Source organism: Ictalurus punctatus, chromosome 3 (genome assembly GCF_001660625.3).
Source record: "Ictalurus punctatus breed USDA103 chromosome 3, Coco_2.0, whole genome shotgun sequence".
In the NCBI taxonomy this organism is placed as follows: domain Eukaryota; kingdom Metazoa; phylum Chordata; class Actinopteri; order Siluriformes; family Ictaluridae; genus Ictalurus; species Ictalurus punctatus.
Window position 1 is genome coordinate 30,333,322 of NC_030418.2, and position 25,511 is coordinate 30,358,832.

Consider the following 25,511-nt stretch of genomic DNA (forward strand, 5'->3'; position numbering starts at 1 on the left):
AGCAGAACTTCTATCAGCAAACAGCTCTGGAGATTTGGCTCTGTATTTCTGAATGTTTTTAATCAGTATTACTGTTTTAATATCTGAATTGTTTTGAGAATAAAATATTTGCACATAGTCACAGTGCTGGGTGTTTTTCCACAGGGATAGAAAACCGTGTGTGTTGCCCTGAACCATGACACTGAATAGTGAGAGAGTAAGATAGAAGTCTGCAGTATCCAGGTGAGATTATGAATCAGGAAGGTGAGTTAGAAGAACGGGGGAAGCAGACACCAATCCAAGAATAACGTTGGTAAAAATAAATAAAATAAAAAAAGCTGTGTCAACTGAACAGAACCAGCAGCTGGATAGAAAATGGGAGCTAATCTCAGTTACATGGAGAGACAGAGAGTGCTGCTGATAAACAGTTACTAGTCGACTAGTCATCTTTTCCAAGGTTAAAATGAAAAACAGCAAGGAATGCAGCAAATCAAACCACACTTCAATTAACAGCCACACGTACCTACAAATGACATTTCCAACTTCAGTGCTATTTTCAGTGCTCAGCAGTTAAGATGTTGGACTTCTGATCAGAAGGTCATGAGTTCAAATCCCAGGACCACCAAACTTTCACTGCTGAACCCCTGAGCAATGCCCTTAACCCTCAATGGCTCAGTTGTATACACGAGATAAATGTAAGTCGCTCTCAATAAGGGCGTCTGCCATATGCAATCAATGTAAATGTTACACAATCTTAATACTATAGCTTAAAATGCACTAAGCTCAGCTCAAATATTTGATTCTGGAACTGAGAGCGCGCAGCATGGAAGCTCATGTCCATTATCCAAGCCCTACTTACATCTCAATGACTGGCCTTCTGTGGAAGGAGAATATGATGTATACAGCAGTGACTGGGAGGCGCAGTCGAGTGCACACCTCTACATTTCATACAAAGTGATATGAAACGGTTACACTAAAAAGAACATTTTAAAAAAACTAAGTTGTACAGTTTGTGGTTGAATCTGGAATTGGATTCATCAAGACTGAAATATATAAAGATGGAGCACCAAAACACCACGGCTGCCATCTCAGGATACATTTAGTCTGCTTTCTTAACCATCAGCCTTACTGGTTTTTCCCACCACCCAAACTAGTGGACATCTTCACAACAGTGACTAGTCTATGATATTCCTATTACACACACACAAACACACAACAGTGCAGGCAGTCAAATACGTCAAAGAAGACGAGCTAGGAATAGAGGGCCAAGTCATAAATGATACCCATGATCAACAAGGGTCAACGATCACCTCAGCAGATTTGATTGGTGTACCTTTGGCACAGTGAGGAGCAGATTTAGGCAGCTATTATTGCTGGATTTTGTGTGAAAATGTGTGTCTGTGTGAGGCTGAGATGATTTCCAGTGTGACTGAGGTGTAGTGAGGAATTAGGCCATATTAAAACAGATTAGTCTGCTTTGAAGTGCAGGATTAAATAGGTTAGGTCTGGACTGTGCTCTCACATTTACAAATCCCAAGTATTTGAAGTATTTGTGTCCTGGGAGTATTGTGTTTTGTAGAAACTCTCAATGTAAGATTTGTGCAGAACGTCAAATAATTAAGCTACGTGATGTCTCGTATAAGGGCGGCTAACTGGCCCTGCTCCAGGTTCGATCCTGAGTTTGAGCAGAGTTTAATAACAATAATTAGTTTTGTTCAGCTATTTACATGAGTTTTACGTTAATGAAAGATTGTATCGATGTAACTCAAAAACTACAATAATAGTTAATAATAATGTTCTGTTTAAATCTAGAAGATGTCAAATTAAAGGGAGATGCAGCAGGGATTGTTATTAGTGATTGGAATTCAGAGAAATTGATCAAAATTGATTTAACACTGTTAAAAGTAGACCTGTTCAGTATGAAGTAACACTCCTTTCAAAACATCAAGGAACACAAAATCAGGAATAAAACACAAATTTGAGGTTCAACCAAACATTGTGTGTGCAAGTTGAGCGATACTTCATTTAATGTATATGTGTTTAAAATAGAATTGTGAGCACGAATTACAACATTAAAAAAATAAAAGCTACAAAGCATAAAATCTGTATCATTTTCACGATTTACAATTATGTTAATTGGACTAAAATAATAATAATTAAAAAAAAAAAAACATTATTAAGAATCTACACAGAAAAAGCACAACTCTAAATACTTTGTTTCATAACTTCAAAATAAATACGGAGAATTTAGCTGCTAACTGTGTAGACAACTGGCCACAAGGTATTATTTACGTGACGTTACATCATTTAGAATAAATATCCTTCATCGTTTCAATCAACTTGTGGCAATTTGACCAAATGCAGAACCTTTCAAGCTGTAGGCCTCAACATGGGAACTCTAAGTGTTCTTGTTACTCCTGAAATCTTCAAAAATCCCGCCAAAAACAAAAGAATGCAGCGAATCTGCAGGAAAGACAAGTCAACAGAACAGGCATCTCAGCACTCAGGAGAACTTGCGCATGAACCTGAGCTTGATGTAGGCGATGATGAGGAATATGATGGTCATAATTATCAGGGCCATGTGGTTCTGCCATAATCCCCATGTAGAGTAGTCGATTCCTTGGGCCTTGAGATGTTGCTCACCTGTGCAGCTGAGAGGGAAAAAAAATTTATAATTTCCATGTTCATAATTTTGCTTACATTTTCAAGAAGGACTACATTAAAAATGTACACTTGCGGTCAAAAGTTTAGACACACTCATTGTGTATTATCCCCCCCCCCCCCCCCCCCCATTTTATAATAATAATAAGTCATCAAAACTCTGGAGTAACACAAATGGAATTATGTTGTGACAAAAAATCCAAAATAAATCAAAATAATTTAGTATTTTAGCATCTTCAAAGTAGACGCCCTTTTTGCCTAGAATTTCCAGAAATGTATTCTTGGCGTTTTCTCGACCGATTTCTTGAGGAATTTCCCCGAGATGCTTTTTAAACAGTATTAAAGGAGTTCCCACCTACGCTGGACTTTTATCGGCTGCTTTTCAGAATATTTCTCTCTGAGTCGTCCGTTTAAAAAAAAAAATTTTGCAAATAAAATGTTAGTTTTCTAATGAAAGAAATGAATACATTGGAACGATAATATTTTTGTCTACAACACCGATTTCAAAGATTTAATCGCACACCTTCAGATCAAAAGGATTTTATGATCATGAGAAACATTTCCGTCGAGTGTCCCCAAACTTTTAACTGGTAGTGTATAAAACATTGAAGCAGTATAAATGTCCAGTTATTTGATTAGGGGGAAAGTAGTTTTAACATTATTACAGTATATTACATTCGTCTCACGCTGAAAAACAAAACCTTACGTCACATTATGTCTCGCATTAAGTGAAATACAATCAGAAGAGGGTTGCTTTTTTTTTTTTTTAAAAAGAAATAAACACGGAATCTGAGTCAGAAGTGACTGTAATTCCCAGTTGCATTGCATTCCAGTTTAATCAGCATGACGGAGTTGTGCTGCACTGAAATGCAATCACTGTCCAGTCACAGCCATAGTCACAGTCATAAGCCATACATGAGGGGGTGGCTGTAATCAGAGAAGGGTAAACGTGTGTATTCCCATGACTTATTACTAAAGGTATTAATATGATAAAAATACTTTAATCTGTATGGATCTGTGCCAGTGTTGTGTTCTGCGCCAGTGCCAGTGCCAGTGTTGTGTTGTGTTCTGCTTGGATATGATCACAACGTTACATTCATCTGGGTGCACAAACTATTGATGCTGTAAAAGAAGGCAGTGCTACTGGTGGATGTGAATAAATTTTTGTTTGTCTGGACATGTCGAAGCTGACAAATCTCAGCCAGTGGGTGGTGCAACATTCATATTTCAAAGGCTATTACAGCACTCAGTCACATGGAAACTGGCTTTAAGTACTGAGTAAGTGTGTGTATGTGTGTATGTGTTTACATACATGATTCCCTGAGTGGTGTTGGATATTAGTTCATCAGAGAGATTCCCACAGAATTTCAGTCCCACAAACTCTACGATCTCCAAAGCCTGTTGAGACACACCACAATCATCATGCTGCACGTCTTAATGCAAAGGTCCAACATGTGTCTTTGGGCGTATATTTTGAAAGAACATTCTGGCAAATGACGATTAGAAAATAAAGACTGAATATGTTAGGTATGCTAGTAGATGTTTTCAAACTACGCATTTGTCATCATAAGTGTAGCTTCACTAGAGAGTCTGGTACATTTCGTCAATAAACGTGTCCATAAAACGCCTACTTTCACAGGAAGAGGCAATCTGACTGACATAGTTGATGACTACCCACAGACTTTTGCTTGTACCTGTATGCATTTCATTCTCGCTGTCCCATCTATTAAAGTCTAGATTTGGTAGGAATTTAGATCGACCTGAAGCTGTCTAATGACAAATATGTGATTATAGACAAATGTAGTGTTTGAAATTGTTTGAGTAGGAAATAGGGGTTTTATTGTGAAATGGAACTGCAAATCCTGTACATGCAAGTGAGAACAGCCAATCAGATTGCAGCCTGCAAGATCCTAAAGCGTGTGGCCAGAAAAGTGTACAATAGATATAATTTACTTTGAACCCCAGGGGGCGGAGCATATGAAGCTGACACTAGCACCAGTGTGATGCAGTGAAGGTAAATATGTAGCATTGATTTCTGCTGTATATAAATGTTCTCTGTATGTTAGGTTGTGAGCGATTGTTACCGTGAGTCCGTAATGCGGGATGCTCAAGTACTTAAGCCAGGCGAGCCAGGCCATGACGCTTTCCAGATTCACCAGCAGACCAGAGAAGATCTACAAATAACCAATTTCTTACAGTTAGACAACTGCTCTATGCAAAAAGCTCTTACTGAAGGAAGAGCCAAAAAAAAGATGTAACAAACATGCCAACTATCCATCCATCCATTTTCTATACCACTTATCCTACACAGGGTCGCGGGGAGCCTGGAGCCTATCCCAGGGGACTTGGGGAACAAGGCAGGGGGGGGACACCCAGTGCAGGGCACAATCGCACACACATTCACAGACTGCGGACAATTTAGAAATGCCAGTCAGCCTACAACGCATATCTTTGGACTGGGGAAGGAAACCGGAGTACCTGGAGGAAACCCCCGAAGCACAGGGAGAACACGCAAGCTCTGCATGCACAGGACAGAGGAAGGAATCGAAGCCCAACCCTGGAGCTGCGAAGCAAATGTGCTAACCACTAAGCCACCGTGTCCCACCACGTGCCAACTAAAGGGATGAAATAAAGCTCTCATGCAAGTGAGTAAAAAAAGTTTGATTAGTCTGGCTCAGTAATAGCTTTTGTACATAAACAGTTTCATAAGTCTGTATTAAAACTAAATATCTGGCACACACCTTTACACTTTGTAAACCTTCTTAAACTACACCAACTTACCATCATAAAGACAAAGGCCACGGTCAGGAGGATGTTTGCGACAGCCACAACAGACTGACCAACAGAGATGGCCATGGTCATAGCTGTGGCTGTGTACGCCACTAGAATCACTGTGAACAGGAATATGAAGAATGCTGCTGGTGTGAGCTTGAATCCTACACACACACACACACACACACACACACACACACACACACACACACACACACACACACACACACACACACATCATGCTGCTGTGAGAAGACATTCAATAATATAGGTTCTGCGTTTAAAAAGCGACCGACATCAAAATCTAACGTTATTATGCACCAGCTCTATTTCTCACCAATCATAAAGTAGACGATACAGGTGAAGACTACAGCAGGAATCGTGCGCAGAGTGATTATGTCAGACAGGATCTTAGACAGGAAGTATACAGACACGCTGTAGTAGCCGCTGGTGTACTCATGTCTGAAGGAATGAATGGAAGAATGGCAGGATTGTATCTCAGTTAGATAAATGATAGCTGAAACATGCAAACAAATGCACCCGAATGGTGTATGGTGAGCATCTCACGTACATGAAGAGCTTCCTCTCAGTGATGAAAAGCTCAGCAGCTGACAGTGTACTGAAACACTGATTTGTCGTGATAAAGAACAGAGCTCCGAACCTGAAAGCAAAACTTCACATAATTACACATATGTTTATCTTATTACTGGCATGTAATCCATGTAGACTCGCTGACTCACTTTATTAGGAACACCTGTTCACCTAGTCATTCATGCAATTATCTAATCAGCCAATCATGTGGCAGCAGTGCAGTGAATCAAATCATGCAGATACGGGCCAACACGATTGTGCCAGACAGGCGGGTTTGAGTATTTATATAACTGCTGATCTCCTGGGATTTTTTATGCGCAACAGTCTCTAGAGTTTACTCGGAATGGTGCAATAAAGAAAAAATGGAAGGATGGAAACACCCTGTTGATGAGAGAGGGTCAATGGAGAATGGCCAGACTGGTTCGAGCTGACAGAAAGGCTACAGTAATTCAGATAACTACTCTTTACAATTGTTATGAGCAGAAAAGCATCTCAGAATGCACAACACAAAACCTTGAGGCGGATGGTAAATGCTGCACTTTTATCCAAAGCGCTTTATACTGTGTCTCATTCACCCATTCACACACACACACACCAATGGTAGCAGAGCTGCCATGCAAGGCACTAACTTGCCATCGGGAGCTACTTGGGGTTCAGTGTCTTGCCAAAGGACACTTCGGCATGTGGAGTCATGTGCCCCGGGAATCGAACCTCCAAATCTACGATTAGTGGACAACCCGCTCTACCAACTGAACCACAGCCGCCCCTTGGGGGACAACTGCAGAAGACCATGTCTAGTTACACTGTCAACCAAGAACAGAAAGCTGAAGTTGCAGTGGGTACAGGTTCACCAAACCTGGACAGTAGCCTGGGCTGATGAGTCTTGATTTCTGCTGAGGAACACAGATGGTAGGGTCAGCATCTAGTGGCACCAGCATGAATCCCTGGACCTAACATGCCATGTATCAACAGTCCAGACTGGTGGATGTGGTGTAATGGTGTGGGGAATGTATTCTTGGCACACTTTGGGCCCGTTAATACCAAATCAATCAGTCATCGCTTGAATGTTACAGCCTATTGAGTATTGTTGCTGACCATGTGCACCCCATTCATGGCCACAATTTACCCATCTTCTAATTGCTACTTACAGCATGATAGTGCCATGTGTGATACAGCAAAAGTCACAAAGTGGTTTCATGAACATGACAATGAGTTCAGTCTTCTTCAGAGGCCTCCCCATTCACCAGATCTGAAGCCAATACAACACTTTTGGGAATGTGGTATAATGGGAGATTCACAGCATGAAAGTGCACCTGAAAAATCTGCAGAAATTGTGTGATGCAATCATGTCAACATGAACCAGAATCTCAAAGGACTGTTTCCAACATCTTGTGGAATCCATGCCATGAAGAATTGAGGTTGTTTTGAGAGCAAAACTGAGGCCCTACCTACTATCAGTATAGTGTTCCTAACAAAGTGCTCATCAAGTGTATGTTGGTCATGTAGTTATTTCAAACACAATACATGAAATATATGTGAACCATAAAGGGCTGGAGTCTCCATAAGTTACATCAGCATCGTCAATGATAAATGATAAGGTGCTAGAACTTCACATGGGTCTCTTTTAGCTTATAATTTAAAGTTACAGTACCTGGCACAGCCTAACGTGCACACAGCTGTTCATGTATAGGTAGGTAGTAATGGAGATACAAACAAAGTCTAAAATGTATGTTGCATGTCTGCTAATCACTGCAGGAATTATCAGAGGTGCAGTACAGTCAAGTAAGGTTTTGTTATTCCAATTTATCACCTATCTCAGGAACACTCCAGCATGACGCGCTAATACACAGAGAGAAAACCAAGCTCAGGATCGAACCTGGGTCCTCAGAGCTGTGAACATAACGCTATTTATCACTCACTCTCTCTCTGTCAGCGAGCTGAGTGTGGGTGTTTTGTTCATAAGTATGATGAGGTAATTCCATAGCACTTGAAGCAGCCAAGATTCAAGTTTCAGTGGATCAAAGCACCATTTACTTTCTTCTTTCCTTTGCTTTCTTTTTGTTCCTGTTTCTGAAGTATAGTGCCACAGCATGCACTCAAATAAAAGCTCACGTGTGCAATCACCCCAAATCTGCTGGATTCCTGAGTAGCAATTCCTTTGTCACTGCAATACTAGTGCCGAAAACCAAAAGCTACTCAGACCACAAGAGATGCAAAATGGAGCAGAGTTTTCGCACAAATAGTCCAGTCATTGGCCCAAATGCAGGAGCAACATCATCAGGCTCTTGTCAAACTGCAATGGAAACATCAAGACACATTCACCCAAATAGTGAACAAGCAGGTTGTGGATTAAGCCGCGCTGAAATGTATCTTTGCCCTTTCCTGCAAGCCTGTCGTTAAGCTCTCAAAGTCAAATGATGCAAAAGCATGCCTGGACACATTCAAGGCCACTGCCTTGAAGGGGCTTCTGATTAAAGCCCTCCTGATGGGAGAAACCCAGCTGGCAGTACACGGACTGCCGCCCGAGTGCCAGCTGGATTATCTGGCAGTCCAGAGAGCAGTGTTCATGTGGGTCTCTGGAGGGACACTGCCGGTGCTTCCGCTCCACAACGCTGGAGGAAGGGGGTCCACTTCTTTACCTTCGCCCGAGACTATTAGAATCCAAGTGATTGCTGAAACTGGACCCAGCCCCCCACGAGAAGATCATTGAATGAGTGATGACCTTCAGAGGATCCACAGCATGAAGGATGCCAATGCATGGATTATTCCTTGGTATTTGGCATTACAGCCGGTTAAGTTGGCAGCTGTGGCTCAGGTGGTAGAGCAGGTTGTCCACTAATCATAGGATTGGCAGTTCGATTCCTGGCCCACATGCCGAAGTGTTCTTGGGCAAGACACTGAACCCGAAGTTGCTCCAGATGGCAAGTTAGCGCCTTGCATGGAAGCTCTGCTACCATTGGTGTGGGAGTGTGTGTGTGAATGGGTGAATGAGACACAGTGTAAAGCGCTTTGGAGAAAAGCACTATATAAGTGCAGACCAATTACGATTAAGTTCACTGTGGTTCATAGGCTGTGGGCGCATGTGGTACTCGCTGGCTGGATTCCTGTGTAGCATTCTGTTGTCATTGCCAAACCTATGATTCTTTATAAAACCTTATATGGTCTAAATTAATATGGTAATGCTGCACTCGGTTATACAAAGAAACTAACTGTGTTTGAATTGGCAGCATATACCATTTAGTAGTCTATATATACTGTACAATAACCAGATGACATCTTCCCTTGCAAAGTTCTCAATGACACCATTTTTGTAACATTACAGTCTAACCAGGTCCTTGAAGATTAGAGTGCCAGTAAGAAATTTGGGCCATAGCTGTAGACAATTTTCTCTGTCCAATTTTTATTCAGTAGGTTCTCCTTGGGTTTCCAGTCTACTCAGGGCCCTTAGACTCCTAGACCTTCATCACCTTAGAGTCACCATTGCTAAAGGTTGCCAGTGTAGTGCATGATTGTGATTGCAGGTGTCAGCATGATCTCACTTACCTGTTCTGTATGCCACTTTGGTCGTATTTCACTCCAAAAAAAATGGCACCAACAATGAGTGCCAAGAAGATGGTCACTGCCAACTGTAGGGTGTGTACAAGGGTCAATGTCAAGCCTCACTATTCAACTCACAGGAAAATCAGGCATGTCAATCATGATTAAAAAGTGTGTGGAATAGGCTTGGGGTGAAAAGGCATAAATACTGTATGTAGTTATACGGATTTTATATATACATGTATGTATGTATGTATATATATATATATATATATATATATATATATATATATATATATATATATATATATATATATATATATATATGCACATTTTTATTCTTATAAGGTATGTTTCACAGTGTGAGAATAGTAAATCCCTGCACATTAGGACTAGTATATAAAATGACAGTGTGAGAATAAGGCTGTGAGACCTTCTGAGTTTGGAGCAGTAATCTCCTAAATAAGTATAGATGCTGACAGGTGACTTGGTGGCACAAAAGCATTTGCAGTGTGAAAGGCTAAGCTAATTGAGCAAATAGGACCAAAGGGGCATTCTTCTCTGTATGTGGGAGCCACACAGTCAGGTGATAAGCGGGCCAGCTCTGTCTAGCTTTTCTCCAGCCATTCTTCCTCCCACTCTCACTCATTGTATCAGTTCAGGCAAGAACGAGGCAATCCGCTTAGCTAAGCTGGCCCCTTAGCTTGGGGTATTAGCCTCAATTAGCTGGGGCTGGTTAAGTGTTAATAATTCTTAAAGTGAGGTTTCAGTGGTGCATTTGACAGGTAATGAGCGTGTAATGTCCCTGTATGGAAGAAAAGGGTATGCGGACTGAATGGGTTTAAGATGCTAGGAATGTCGCTGATAAAAGAGAATATGTAATAAATGTCTCTGATGGATAAAGTTTCCATGTTTGTACCAAAACAGATTAATCTGTTACTTCAAATTTAAATGAGATTGCAGTATCAGGAACTGAGGTAAATTTTTTGATAAATGTTTATGAACTGATTTATTTTGTTAAACTTCTTAATAAAAATGCAAAAAAAAAAATAATAATCTATCCTCCATAATAACTTAAAAAGCATAAAGAATGCATACTGAGACTATTCATACAGCAATATATTGGCAATATACTAGATTCCTATTAGATTTCAGTGCTTCGTCCTTCTTCAGTTCTTCTTCTATGCTTGATTTTTTTTTTCTAAGGCTAGTGCTTGTGCTTAAAAGTGGTGGTCTAGATGCTTTTGAAAATCTCGCCACTTTGACTTGACACACATGGGTTATCTGAATGAGGAGCCCAGAAAATCAACTTAAGCATGTATATGTACGGTATGTACCCAGACTACATTTCTGTAAATGTAAATGTTGGTGTAGCTTTTGGACTTCATTTGGAAACTCTGAATATGGCCCCTAGTGTGCAACATCATAAACCTACTTTTAGCAATTAGCCACATCATGAATGCCCAAACCTGTGCAATGGAGGTCTGAGGGTTCAGCATCAAGTTCCGGAAAGTTCTCTTCACAACCCAGTTTAGCTGGTGGAAGAAACCGCAGTTGTAGGTGATGGTGCGGGACTTGGGTTTGGTGCTGTACTCTTTGCCCCTCATGATACGCTCTAGTTCAGCCTTGGTTTCCTGAGCATAGCTGCTTTTCTTGTATTCCTCCACCAGATACTCTTCAATGTTCTGCCTTGTGCTTCCAGGCTCTTCAAGTTCTATATCTGCATCACAGGATCATGCAGGATTTTAGAAGATATATTTGCTACTAAATGTACAAGTAAACCAGTCTGACTCACTGAGAGGATCACATTTAATCAGGAATATCGACACATGAAGTGAGAAATCAAGATTCACAAAACTTCAGATGCCAATTCTTTTCAGGGGAAATTAGCCAAAGGTATTCTCCAAAGTTGCTAGAAGTCACCTGATGATGACGTGTTTTTTTTTTTTTTTTTTTATATCATAATGTCAAAATGTGTTATATGAAGGAGGAAGATTTTCAAAAGACTTTGAGGACAGAACAGAATACAGTAGAGAATGATCCAAATAGAAATGAAAAGATTATTTATAAAAAAAAAACTATTTATATATTCATAAAATATTAGAATTTCTATCAAGACTGCAGATAAAAAGAAGCAGTGGTTATTACTTTTATTTATAAATATTGCCAGGAAGATGAGTGATTGGTCATTGGGAACTATGGTAATCAGTGATTGGTCATTGGGAACGATGTGATCAGTGCTTGGTCATTGGGAACGATGGTGATCAGTGATTGGTCACTGGGAACGATAGTGGTCAGTGATTGGTCATTGGGAACATTGGCTGAGACAAGTGTAAGTCAGTCAGGTTTTACTATAGCTAAAGTGTGCTCAAAAGTCACCATATTTGTTGTTAGGCAAAATAACTATGCTAAAGGGATCTAAATGGTCACCACATTTATTGATAAAGTCACTAAGTTGGCAACACTGGATGGAAGATGCAAAATGAAGAATAGTCCTCTCACTATACCTATACATAAACAGCACTGGAATAATGATGTTATATAAATTCTGATCATAAATTTGCAAGTTTATGCAAAGCAAATTACTAGATATCACAGAGGCCTATGGTTAAACCACGTACATGCACTGGTCCACCATTACAAACAGTCAGATTATTACAATACACTATCTTATAGTTCCAAAGCTCTACATATTTGAAAATAGTAACAGTTACATGAGCCTTAGATATGGCTAGACATGAAAAGCCTTTCACAGTAATCAATAATCTAATTAAATCAAGCATTTTGGATTAATTCTGTCTTTGATCACTTCCAAAGGATTCCAGAACCTGACATTAAAGCAATGAAGAGTGTGAAACTGAAAATGGTGGTGGTAGGCCACAGGCAAATTTGGCTAAAATTCAAGATGTCATGGGTTTTGTATATGATTTAAACTTCTGGCTATTGGCGCTGTGCCCCGAAACAAGCTATCCAATAGTGTTGTTTTCTGTAGGTGCAAGGTCACACTGGGGAAAAGCATCTGTGAAATGTAAATGAATACCTTCTGCTTCTGCAGTCTGCAGCTTGGCCATAGACGCAGCTATGGAGTCTCCATTAATGACATCCAGGAAGAAATCTGCTGGGTTGTTATGGGTTTCACATTCATAACCTGGAACACAATATCAAAAGCAAACATCATAAATGGGAGGGTCCAAGTGTACTGTAAGATTTATCATCCTCACCTTTTACCAATAGTTGTTGTTTTTTTCCGTACATGTACAAAGTTTGTAGAATGTGATAAAAAAATAATGGTTTACACAAATCATCTTAGGAAAAAAGTATTATTTAGCTGAGAATACCATTTGGAAAACTGACTTCTGCTTGTGTTTGGATGGACTTCCCATTATTCATTTTATAGACACTCTACAGGTCATTGTAGATAATTTGGGGGCAGAGATTTGGAAGCATGGGTGGGGTTTGTGTGTATGTGTGTGTGTGTGTGTTAACCATCAGAGAGCTAATCTTGAAAAAAAAAATGGACTAATCTTTCCAAATGGACTTTTAAGTGCAATTTTCTCATATTTCAGAACTGTTCATAGTAGAAAATGGCAAAATTTCACCATGTGAATGGCTTTCCCAGACTGCCGTATAGTTATGATAATGTCCCCCTTACTAATGCTAATTGATTGACCCCTTATTAGTTTATTTACTCCATGTGTTTTGAAGGCATGTGTATTTCTTAGTGTACCAATGTTGGCGAAGTAGTCCAGTGCATTGTGGGCCGGTCCATGGTAGACTTGTTTGCCGCTGACCAGCAGTGTAAGGTTGTCAAAGAGCTGGTAGATGGAGTAGCGTGGCTGGTGGATGGACATGATAATGGTATGTCCATTATTGGCCATTCTGAAGACAGGAAAACATTAAACACTACCCACTTAACTAATCAAACAACACTTAATTAGGTGTTAATTATCCAACTTAGCAGCATTATTGTGATTATTTTCCTATAACAGCATGTCAGCAATGTTTTATTCCTCTTTATACCACAGCAATTTGGCTTTTTTTTGTGTGCAAATTTAACAATGTTTTTATCCAAAGTAAAATTGATACAGGATACACCTAAGCAGTTGAAGGATCTTGTTCAAGGGCCCAATAGTGGCACGTTGGTGGGACTGGGATTTGAAATCACGACCTTCTGATCTGTAGCCCAGCTGTCTTAACCACTAAATTACCACTGCACTGATCAAGGTATAATAGCTATAACCAGTTGTTCCCTCACATTTTCTTGAAGTTAATAAGACAAAAAGAAATGCAGCTTGTCCTGTTACTTGTCAAGTCTTCTGTCCTGAAGACTTTCCACATGTTAGAAAACTTAGTTACAGTTTTACCTCTGACTGTTAGTATGATGCTCCAACTCAGTTATCTGGCTATAACGATTTGGCTCATTTTTCCTGCATCCAACACGTCGACTACGAGAACTGACCTGTTTGCTATATATATATATATATATATATATATATATATATATATATATATATATATATATATATATATATATATATATATATATATTCCCTGACCTTGACTTGTCCTGTTGTTATGAGATAATCAAATGCGATTCACTTCAACTGTTAAAGGTCATAATATTTTGGCTCATCGGTGTATGTTGTTAATATAGAAACGATAATGTATTGGAGCAAATGGATTAATACACAATGTGATTTGCCTTGCAGCCTGAGAAATTTGCCTTCCAGTTATAGAAATTTTATCAATCAAAATTGAGAATTGAGCAGCGCTGTGGTATAAAACACTAACAAATCAATCACGAAACAGAGAACGTAGGATTACAGTGAACCTCAAGATGTTTATTATTCTACTGTGTTTCTGGCAGGTGGCCTTGTTTTCTCTTTGCAGCAAGGAGAAGCAGCATGACCACTGACCGTTTAAGCAGCAGTAGAACAGAGTTGGCGGTGCTGGCATCCAGGCCTGTAGTGGGTTCATCCAGGAACAGTACAGAGGGGTCAATGATCATCTCCATGCCAATGCTGGTCCTCTTTCGTTCACCTCCAGAGATGCCGCGAATCAGCTGAGTGCCCACCTGAATGACCAAAAGCATGATATTGTAAATCACAATGCATGCTATGCAATAAATACAATATATTAATTTGCCATTCTGTAGTAAAACAATTATCTTTGCTAAACCAAACACTGGTAAGGAATGGGATTCATTTATCACCTAAGGAAAGTATGTCAGGATTATCCAGATGTTAGAAGGAATGTTTTAGATACTTTCAGACCAACCTCTACATTTAAAGTTTTTTTAAGCTTTACAAGAATTTGCTTGTTTTAGTGTATAGATTAACAACAACAAAAAACAATTACCCTGATTCATTTTCATACTATTTGCACAGTTCTGTTGAGCGTGGCTAGATGTAAAGTGCAGGTGTCTGTTTGCATGTGTGCAAGTACCCTTCTGTTTGCCACTTTACTGAGGCCTAACTCGGAAATGAGACGATTAACTCTGTCCTCCTTTTCTTTCTGTTTTACAGTGGATGAAAGACGAAGTGCAGCCGAGAAACACAGATTCTCTCGCACGGTCAGAGTGCCCATCACCACGTCATCCTATCCACACAAACAGCAAAGATTTACATACAGTAACAGTAACACTCATCCTCAAAGTACAGCAAAAATATACCTTAGCATGTGAAAATACCTTGGAATATAGTCTAACCCAGTGGTTTTCAAAGTGGGGGCCTGCTCAACAATTTGGTGTGAAAAATAAATAAATACATGATTTTCTCTTTCTCACTCTCAGACAACCACACACACACACACAATCAATTCCTAATCTAATGCAATGTAAAGATGTAAGATGTAATTATTAATATAAAAAAAAGGGGGATATATTCAGAAGTCTGTATTTTTAATGTGTTTTAAAGACATCTTGCAAAAGGGGGGCCTCGGTCAAATGTTAATGCCATTTGGGAGGCCTTGCCCTGGAAAAGTTTGGGAACGCCTGGTCTAATCTATCGGTAATTTCTCATTATACCACAGAACTCTTGAATTGGATTGGTCAGAAGGAATTGACTAATTTTTTATAAGAGCCGCTGTGGCAGTAGTTCTGGCTGTTAGGCAAATCACAGGTTTAAATTAATGCGCTCATTTGAATAAGTTGTTGTTTCTGTAGTAACATCTTACAAAGGGAGCATTGTATTTTTGAGGCAACAAGTTTGCAGAGAGAAAGAGAGAGGCTGTTGATGGAACGACTGATTATAACTGATAGAACGTAAGTGATAACAGGAATTAACTTGTTTCATGGACATTCCATAACATTAAACACAACTATAAACTGATAAAAAAAAAGAAAAAAAAAAGTTCAACATGACGTTCTTTTAAAATGAATACAATATTGCTGCTGTTGTATAAGAGGAATAAAATGCTTTGGGATGTGATGTTAATGGAAATATTTCAACTTCATCACACCATGCCATTGTTGATTATTTTATTAATTAACAGATAGGGTTGGGAGGGTCACTGTAAAAATGCATTCAGTTACAGTTATAAATTACTTCATAAAAAATGTAATCAGTAACGTAATCCAATATGAAAATAATGTAATCTGACTATTGTCAGATTACTTTGAGGTCACATATTTAAATAAAGTTAAGAGAAAAGCAATACGATCTAAAATACTTTTATTTAGAGTTTATTTTAGAGACTAAAACATGGGGGGGGGGGCTCTTAGTGTTCAAAACAGTGTTACTATGAATGCAGGCTTTAATACACTGAAAAATACACACGATTAGCATCACACACACACATATATATATATATATATATATATATATATATATATATATATATATATATATATATATATATATATATATATATATATAGTTTTCACTCTGACCACATATTACATTTTTTCCTACATTCTTTTGAATGTCCATGGAATAAAATAAAATATCAGATGCTGTGAGTGAACCTTCTACCATCATTTAATCATTTACACATTTGAATGACCATGTGATATGAAGCAATGTGATAACATGAAATAAAAATGACCTTATATGGCCATGGGCATTGTTTCGACTCAGGACAGCTGGCGTTTGATGAACTGTTTGACGCTGTACACAACAGCGCTTCACCTTCGAGCGTTCACTGAGACTACGCTAATGGCTGAGAGGCAAGAATTTAAGCGATAGTCGCTACAAGCCTTTTATATTCGACCAATTGGTGTGCGAGAAGGTGGGAATCACAGAGAGGGGTTAAAGCAATGCAAACATGCACACACATGATGCAGTATTAGACCATAAGCACATCATAATGAAACTAAAGCTGAATCCCAGACATTTTCTCAAATCTAGAAATCCCGGCCGGACGATTTTTTTTTTAAGAACATGTCCGGGAAAAAGAGGACATATGGTCACCCTAACAAAAGCATTTCACAGAACAATTTGTGTTCATTTCTACCACATTAACTTTGCGCAAAATGTATTTGCTCCGGGAGGTTGCTCATTTGAGCCACGACTGGCAAAAGAGAACCAGAACTATAATCAAGCAGCTGTATATATTGTGTTATTCATTTCTTTGGTTTTAAATGAATTATTTTTTTTATCCTGATCGTGTTCCCATTTTTTACAAAATGTACCTGTAATCTGATTACTTTGTTTTTGACATAACTTTCACGGAATACAGTTACCAGTTTTTTGTATCCTGATTACATAACGCCTTTACATGTATTCTGTTACCCCACCAAGCCTGTTAACAGAAGATTATTTTATTCTCTTTTAATGTTTTAGTCTATTTTAATCTTATTTTGGTAAATGGTCTGCACTTATATAGCACTTTTTTTTAACCTTAGCGGTTCCAAAGCGCGCCAATGGTAGCAGAGCTGCCATGCAAGGCACTAACTTGTCATCGGGAGCAACTTGGGGTTCAGTGTCTTTCCCAAGGACACTTCGGCATGTGGAGTCACGTGGGCCGGGAATAGAACCTCCAACCCTACGATTAGTGAACAACCCGCTCTACCACCTGAGTCACAGGTACCTAATTTTATTAGACCAGGGGTGTCCAAACTTATCTGCAAACCTATCCGGTTTTCATTCCACTCAAGCAGGAGCCACACCTGATTCCACCTGTTTAATCAAAGCTTGGCTTTCAATAGACTCAGGTGTGGCTTCTGCTTGGTTGGAATGAAAACCTGCGCCCATACCTGCCCTTACTGGATAAGATTGGACACTCCTGTACTAGACCATTCTCTTGATTTTGTGGATTTATTAACTTTTATCTTGTCTTATTGTGTTGGTTAATGTTATTCGGTCTTATGCCTATGGAATCATTTGTAGAGTTATTAATTCTACTGTACAGCACTTTGGCAGCCCTTGTAGTGTTTTAAATGTGCTTTATAAATAAGTTGTCTTGACTTATCTAGACTATTTCTAGATATTTTTACTAATTTCAACTTATTTATTTTTTAGAAAGAAGCTAAACTACCAAATACATTAAGACCGTTTCAACCGCGAAATTTTCTAGGCAAGTAAAAACTAGCTTAATTATCTTAGATTTGTTTTATTGTAACCTCACAATGTTCGATAAATTCAACTCATTTTAAACTATTTCCTCTTTTCTTTTTTCCAGTGAAGCTCATGTGTGTTGTTGTACCTGTACAACGTAGCCCGAGAGACATTTGAAATTGGATGGCTGTGGAGCTCCATCGATCAGGACTTCACCAGAAAGACCTGAGGGGTCCTTCCTTGCTGCAAGCACATCCAAAAACCTGAAAATGAGATGGCAGAAATGATCACCACATACAGTACGTTTCAAATAATACACATTTTTGAACAATATCAGCTCTTGAATAGGATGAAGGGGCTTTATACAGTATACAGTCCAGTACAAAGGTTTGTATAAATTTAAGAAAATTATATATATATATATATTTCCCTTTCTAAACGTAATATAAATATTTTCTGATAACCTATATCACCAAACTTTATAACTGGAATTCAAGTTACAAATTACCTTTTCTAAATATAAAAACATGGGGATGCAAATGTTTGCCCTCAACTGCATCTAAATAGCTAAAGATTGTGATCTTAGTTGGAATAAATCAAACTTCTAGGGACAATTTTTCCATTCCAAGCATGTAATTTCAGCTGAACTTGAAAGAGAGAGTCATATTGGTACTCACGAAGATTTGCCACTTCCAGTAGGGCCTAAAATGGCATTTAAACCAGGTTTCATAATTCCGCTGTGGAGAAACAGATCACAGTCATTCACTCATTTTAGAGGAATTTGCTGAAGTGCCAGGAACATTTTTATCAGGAATATGTGAAGTTGCATTTTTTGTTTTATGGAGCCAAGTTTGTCCTTGAGGCCACGTTGTGTGACAGACTACATACAGTATGAGAAAACTGCCTTATACCCTATATGATTTAGTTAGTTTCCATCCATCCATCCATCTTCTATACCGCTTTATCCTTTTCAGGGTCACGGGGAAACCTGGAGCCTATCCCAGGGAGCATCGGGCACAAGGCGGGGTACACCCTGGACAGGGTGCCAATCCATCGCAGGGCACAATCACATACACATTCACACACCCATTCATGCACTACGGACACTTTGGACATGCCAATCAGCCTACCATGCATGTCTTGGTAGGAAACCGGAGGAAACCCCCGAGGAGGAGGAAACCGGAGTACCCGGAGGAAACCCCCGCAGCACGGGGAGAACATGCAAACTCCGCACACACAGGGCCCTGTGGGAATCGAACCCCCAACCCTGGAGGTGTGAGGCAAACGTGCTAACCACTAAGCGCATTTAGTTAGTTTATTTATTTATAAAGCACATTTAAAAACAACAGAAGTTGAAATCAAAGTGCTGTACAAGTAGTACAAAACAGATTTATAAACAAGCATTTAATAGTATCAAATACTAATGGACAAATGAAAATTCTACACCCTAAGATTGAATTAAAAGATATCGTATAGAAGTGGGTCTAAACATAGCAATAGAGGGGGAAGATCTAATATGAAAAGGGAGACTATTCCAGAGCCTGGGAGCAGCTACTGAGAAAGCCTGGTCACCTTTGGTATTAAAACGTGAACGAGGGACTGAAAGGAAAAGTTGACTGGATGATGGCTAAAGGTTTGTGACCATCACACCCATATGTGGGTCTTCCCCAAACTGTTTCCACAAAGTTTGAAGCACCCAATTGTGTAGAATGTCTTTGTATGCTGAAGCATTATAATTTCATTTTACTGGATCTCTAAGATGCCCAAACCTGTTCCAGCATGACAACACCCCTGTGCACAAAGCGAGCCCCATGAAGACATGATTTGCCAAGGTTGGAGTAGAAGAACTCAAGGGGTCTGCACAGAACTCTGACCTTCAACCCCACAACACCTTTGGCATGAACTAGAATACCAACTGCACCTCAGACCTCCTCAACATCCCGACATCAGTACCTGACCTCACTAATGGTCTTGTAGCTGAATGAACACAGATCCCCACAGCTACTCTCCACAATCTAGTGGAAAGCCTTCCCAGAAGAGCGGAGCTTATTATAATGGCAAATGGAGACTAAATCTGGACTGGGATGTTCAACAAGCACATATGGGTGTAATGGTGAGGTGTCCACAAACTTTTGGCCGTATAGTGTGGTGTTTATTCCAGCTTTATTAGGTAAACCTACTATGTAAATCACGTTGTAGGTGTACAATTACTGACTGTAGGAAGGCGACTGTAGGAAACTGAAGAGCCCAGAGTAAACCCATGCTGACATGGAAGAACAATCAATCGATACTCCTCATAGACATTAAACTGAGCTCAGGATTGAACTGTATACAGTTGTGAGGATAAAACTGGAGCTGTACTGCTGTGGTATATTCTTCCAGATGAAAGATGTTATCTTAATAGTTAAAGAAATGCCAATCGTATGCCGACTGGAGTCGATCTAATCAGATGTGGGCAGAGTGCAGCATCACACAGAGATCAGATCGGCTGTGACAGGTCATGTGTTTTCCTCTGTACTGTGGCGTAAACACGTTACCTAACCAGGGCAGAACAGCAATGGCTTTTCACCTGCTTGTTTAAGGTGTGGAGTGACCGCACACCTTTGTGTTTACATTATTGTGTGTATAATGAATGCTCAGTCACACTTTCTATTACATGCATTATTATTATTATTACTACTACTCAGTCTAAATGAGATGAGCATGAGATTAGACTCACTTCAGGTCCACCAAGATGTCCTTAGTGACGCTCTTCTTCTTACAGGAGCTACTCTTTATCGTCACACTGTACTGGATGTTGTGGAAGCTCACAGTGGCTCCGTGCTGCCGTGCAACCGGATCTTTGGTGATGACTCTTTGTCTAGACGTCCCATTCACATGGCCCACGTCCTCAATCATGTGAATGCGGATATGATTCTCTTGACCCTCCATCTCATGAGGCTTTCACTCTGCATAAATTTATATATATATATATAGTTTTAAAAAAAGTAGTGGTTAATGGATATGATAATCAAGCACGATAATAGATCATAGAGACTGAGTTCCTCAGAGTGCAAAAGTTTGCACACCCTTTGGACAAACTGAAAAAGACTTTAAAGCAATTTACTTTAAGAAGATATTTAGAGTTAGGTTTCATGGAGGTTCATTCATTAGTACAGGTAACAAAAAATGGTCAAATGGTGCATGGGGCCTATCCTTGGGGAGTTGGGGCAGAAGGTGGGGGACACCCTGGATGGGGTGCTAACCCATCGCAGGGCACAATCGCACACACAATCAAGAACACTATGGACGATTTGGAAATGCCAACCAGAGTACAACACATGTCTTTGGACTGGGGGAGGAAACCCATGAAACACGGGGAGAACATACAACCTCCACACACACGGGAGGTGGGATTTTAAGACCCATAATAAGAGGGAAAAAATAAATGATGTTAGAAGTTTGTACCCCCTGATTAACTTCATAATGCCTTCCAACATTTCTTGTATCCTCTGATCATTCAGATCGCCTCAATTACTATTTTTCCTGACTTCCTATTTTTCTGTTAATTCGGCCTTTGGTTTTGAACTGTCGTCACGTCACATTTCTTTCGCAGCTAACAACAAACATTATCAGAACAACAGTTAAGCTGCTTCCACACTTTATTGACAATTGTCCAACCACTAACACATCTTTTACATGTAATCCAATGGGAAGTGGAAATTTCTACGCTAAATTGAATTGAAAATATTTCATTGCCAATATTTCAAAGATGCAATATCATTAAAAATAACACTGTCCACCAGTACGTGATGTAGCATCTCTCTTGACCTATTGCATGCTACATTCAGTTTGCATAAGCAACTCAAATTCTCCTGACTTTTGAAAGCACCCTTATGCTGTAACATTCCAGAGATACCCTTCATGCAATGTTCAAAGGTTGCTGTTATACCGGTTTGCTTGATGGTGATATAAGGACATTACTCACGCAATGCTTCCAGTAAGTCTAAAATCAGTTATACAACGTGTTAGTATTGCTATAAGTAAACATTTTGCAGCAATGTTGTTAGAAAATTTACAGATGTAAACAAAAGTTTGAAAAATCTTCTGGTAAACTAAAATTGTTAACTGTGTTTTTGAGTTCTTCTTTTTTTTACAAGTTAAACTGTAAAATATAGGTACACCTGCCTTTTTTCACAAACACAGCGCATGCTAAATTTTGCACTCAACTGTATTACACAGTGATTGTGCTCTGTGATGGACTGGCACCCTGTCCAGGGTGTACCCCGCCTTGTGCCTGACGCTCCCTGAGATAGACTCCAGGTTTCCCCGTGACCCTGAAAGGAAGGATAAGTGGTATAGAAGATGGATGGATGGATGGATAGATGTATTGCACAAAGAAATGCACTGAAACCAAACTATTTACTGTTTTATGTGCTGCTTACTATGGGAAGCCAAACAACTCAAAATAAACGTGTGTTTATTTCTGTGTAGCTCAGTTTGGACCAGCTTTTGAGTTGTTTGGCTTCCCATAGCTTACACTACACTGAGGATGGAGTTGCTACAATCAATCAGACACAGTTGGTTTATGTGGCGTTATTTGTGAGATGCGTTGTGTTAATCAATGTGCTTCGGATGTCTAAAAATGACAAGGGAAGACTCTTTCATCTCGGAGAAAGGCCGCTACAGAGCACATTCTCCATGCCGTGCATATTAAGACGATTCAAACAAGACACAGAGAGATCATCAACGGAAAAAGGTTATTTTTCAAATGTGTGCCGCAGTAATTTGTTGGAACGATGGTGCGCTTTATTCCCGAACACAAAAGGACATTGTACATTGTACTTGTTTTTGAGTTATCGAGGTTTTCATTAAACTCATTCAATTCAAATGACCAGTCAGACAGGCTGATAACTATAAGAACTAGTAATAAAATATAACATTGAAATCATTCAATCAATCAATCAATTAATTTCACAAAAAAAAGACTAAATTATATGTTATACGAATTATATAAATGATAAAATTATTATAAAAATGTGTAAAAAAATAAAAATAAAAAAAAAGAATACAAGTGAAATCATTCAAATAATATAAACATAAAGGTAAATGTAATGTGCCAGTAAAAGTAAGGAAAATAAACTAAAAACTAGTTAAAAGCTGAAATGAATAAATGTGTTCTGACAAATATTCAATGATAACGTTCCACATCTTTAGTGCGCACAAACAAAATGCTGTTTCATCACTCTTTTTAATGTTTCCTACATGGAACATGGAGAAGGTTAACACTAGATATACTTAGCACATGATTTGGAACGTTGATGATCAGGCATTCAGAGACGTATGAAGGCTTCATGTTATTAAGAGATTGTAATAACTAGTAATAATATTTCATAGCCAGTGGAGCAATGCTAGAACGAATAAAAATATAATCACAGACCCAACGGATATAAAAGAATTGAAAGAGGAGAGAATAAATCGTGCTCACCTTCCTTCAGTGTTTCTTGCTTTGATCTGTGAACACTTCAGCTAATCCCAGGTGGCTCCTGCAGGCTGTGTGAATGAACTCTGGCAACTCTGAAGAGAAGCACTTATATGTGGAGAGCCTGCAGAGGGAGGAAATCATGCAAACCACAAACCACATACAACGTTGATTGTCATCAGTATTAATGACGATTGGAAGAAATTGACATCATTCTTCTATTTGGAGGTGAGCAGCATGTACTCTGCTTTTGACATATGCAAGTTACCATCACAAGCCCACTTTGTACCACTGCGATTACCTTTTTTTTCATTACTTAATATTCCTTGGCATAAATGTTGTACAAAAGTAAGTAAAATATTTAGTTATTGAGCTATTTTATTTTTGTTTTATAATAACAATAACAATCATAATGTATTATGTATAATCCACACCTTACTGTGCTCACTGAAACCTCAGTGCTGTTGCCACCAAGTCTCGCTGCAGGTCTTTTGCAGTCACTCGAGGGTTTTTCACAACCTGCCTTCTAAGAAATCTGCTTGCAGGTATTTCATGTATTTTCTGCCCCTAGCCTGTTCAGATATTTCATGTGTTACAGCTCAAGCAAGTTGTGTAGAACTATTCCAATCGCTTTTGTTTGGTCTGTTCATTGCAAACAGCTGAAAGTCTGCAAATTTTGACAATAAACCCGATTTGCAATGGGGATTAAGTCATTTTGACTGCAACTGTATCTTTTTTTTAAGTGAGAATTTTTTTTTTTATATTTTAAGTTATTTTATTTGTTTAAAATTTACTTTAGTTGTGTGTGTGTTTTTAAAAAAAATGGTCAAAAATGAGCAGCATTACAGACCACATTGTTATACCCCAATTACACGATCAGTCTGGCTATCTATCTAAACAGTGTTAAAGTACTCAAACAAAATTATTCATATTATTAACATGATTTAAATTTAAAGAAATTATTTGAATCTATTTTAGAGGGTATAAGTTTTTTTTATATACTGTATATAAAAAAAGCAAGAAAGATCAAATGACTCCAAATACTTTTTAAATCTGTTAATTTTGTAGAAAACTATTAAATGTGTCTAAATATCATGCCGCTCCCATTTCCCTGCCGTCTTTTTCCCTGCTGTCTTTTTCCCTGCCTTTATTTGTCACATATACATTACAGCACAATGAGCACAGGGTCAGCAATGATAACACACCTATGGAGCAGATAGGGTTAAGGGCTTTGCTCGAGGGCCCAACAGTGGCCAGGAGTGGTGGCTCAATGATTAAGGCTCTGGGGCTTGAACAGGTCGTGGGCCTTAATCGCTGAGCCACCACTGGTCTAAGATTAAGATGCTATAAAAGGAAAAAAAAACTTTATTAAATATAGAAATTTATATGATAAAATCTATATTAACAGTAGAAACAATAAGTTCTCCAAAGCAAAATAATATCAGAATAATGATCTGCATTACAAGTCTAACATTATTTCTCCAAAAGAATAAAAGTAGAAAAAGAGTAATAAAAGTACAGAATTAATCTTTGTACTAAAAATAGATATTTCAGTCTTTGACCCATATACAGATATATAATAATTACTAATTATGCAGATTTCACAAGTTATGCTTATGCAACAAATATAATTTAAAAAAAAAGTCAGTCTACAAATGATCAGTAATAAAAGCAAGCCTGAGTGCGTATATCAGTTTGTCACCCCCCCTTCATAAATCTCAAAAATTAATCTCCATCTGGAGACCTCTAGATATATCAAGTTACAGAAGAAAAAGATGTACACACCTGGAACCTGTAATCGCAGCCTCTTCTTCATTATCCTGGCATCATTGTCATCTTCACAACAGCTGACAGTTTAAGGACGGGTTGGAATGTCTGAAGACTTATGCGTGCGAGTGCTTGGCGTGGCCCATTCTTGCTTTTATGTACACATACAACCGGTTAAAGGAATATAAATAAAGTTCATGAGGGAGGAACCACGCCATCTTCATTTTCACGCCTCCCACACAGGAAGT

At 38.8% G+C, this 25,511-nt stretch overlaps 1 protein-coding gene across 2 annotated transcripts; it reads right to left on the bottom strand.

The window, feature by feature from the left end:
* Positions 1–1,987: 1,987 nt before the first annotated feature.
* LOC108261237 (broad substrate specificity ATP-binding cassette transporter ABCG2) lies at positions 1,988–25,499 on the bottom strand. 2 transcript variants are annotated; one of them, XM_053679878.1, is made up of 17 exons: positions 25,282–25,499; positions 23,503–23,620; positions 20,755–20,983; positions 18,713–18,772; positions 18,184–18,298; positions 14,986–15,138; positions 14,457–14,614; positions 13,268–13,419; positions 12,581–12,688; positions 11,010–11,260; positions 9,547–9,629; positions 5,984–6,073; positions 5,750–5,874; positions 5,422–5,576; positions 4,725–4,814; positions 3,953–4,038; positions 1,988–2,630 (listed from the first exon to the last, which is right to left on the bottom strand). In XM_053679878.1, exons 3-17 carry the CDS (start codon positions 20,964–20,966, stop codon positions 2,483–2,485), a joined length of 1,986 nt encoding a protein of 661 aa, XP_053535853.1. In that variant the 5' UTR covers positions 20,967–20,983; positions 23,503–23,620; positions 25,282–25,499; the 3' UTR covers positions 1,988–2,482. The 2 variants fall into 2 exon arrangements, with proteins under 2 accessions (XP_053535853.1, XP_053535854.1); XM_053679879.1 differs by lacking the exon at positions 20,755–20,983 and having other exon boundaries at positions 1,989–2,630.
* Positions 25,500–25,511: the final 12 nt, after the last annotated feature.

Bases quoted from the DNA above. Each gene is read 5' to 3' on its own strand.
- LOC108261237 (XM_053679878.1), bottom strand. From the start codon at position 20,966: ATGGAGGGTCAAGAGAATCATATCCGCATTCACATGATTGAGGACGTG. The intron at 15,139-18,183 runs GTACAACAACAC...TTGTGTGGATAG, and splicing joins TCTCGGGCTACGTTGTACAG to GATGACGTGGTGATGGGCAC. The intron at 6,074-9,546 runs GTAAGTGAGATC...TTTTGCTTTCAG, and splicing joins CAAAGTGGCATACAGAACAG to GTTCGGAGCTCTGTTCTTTA.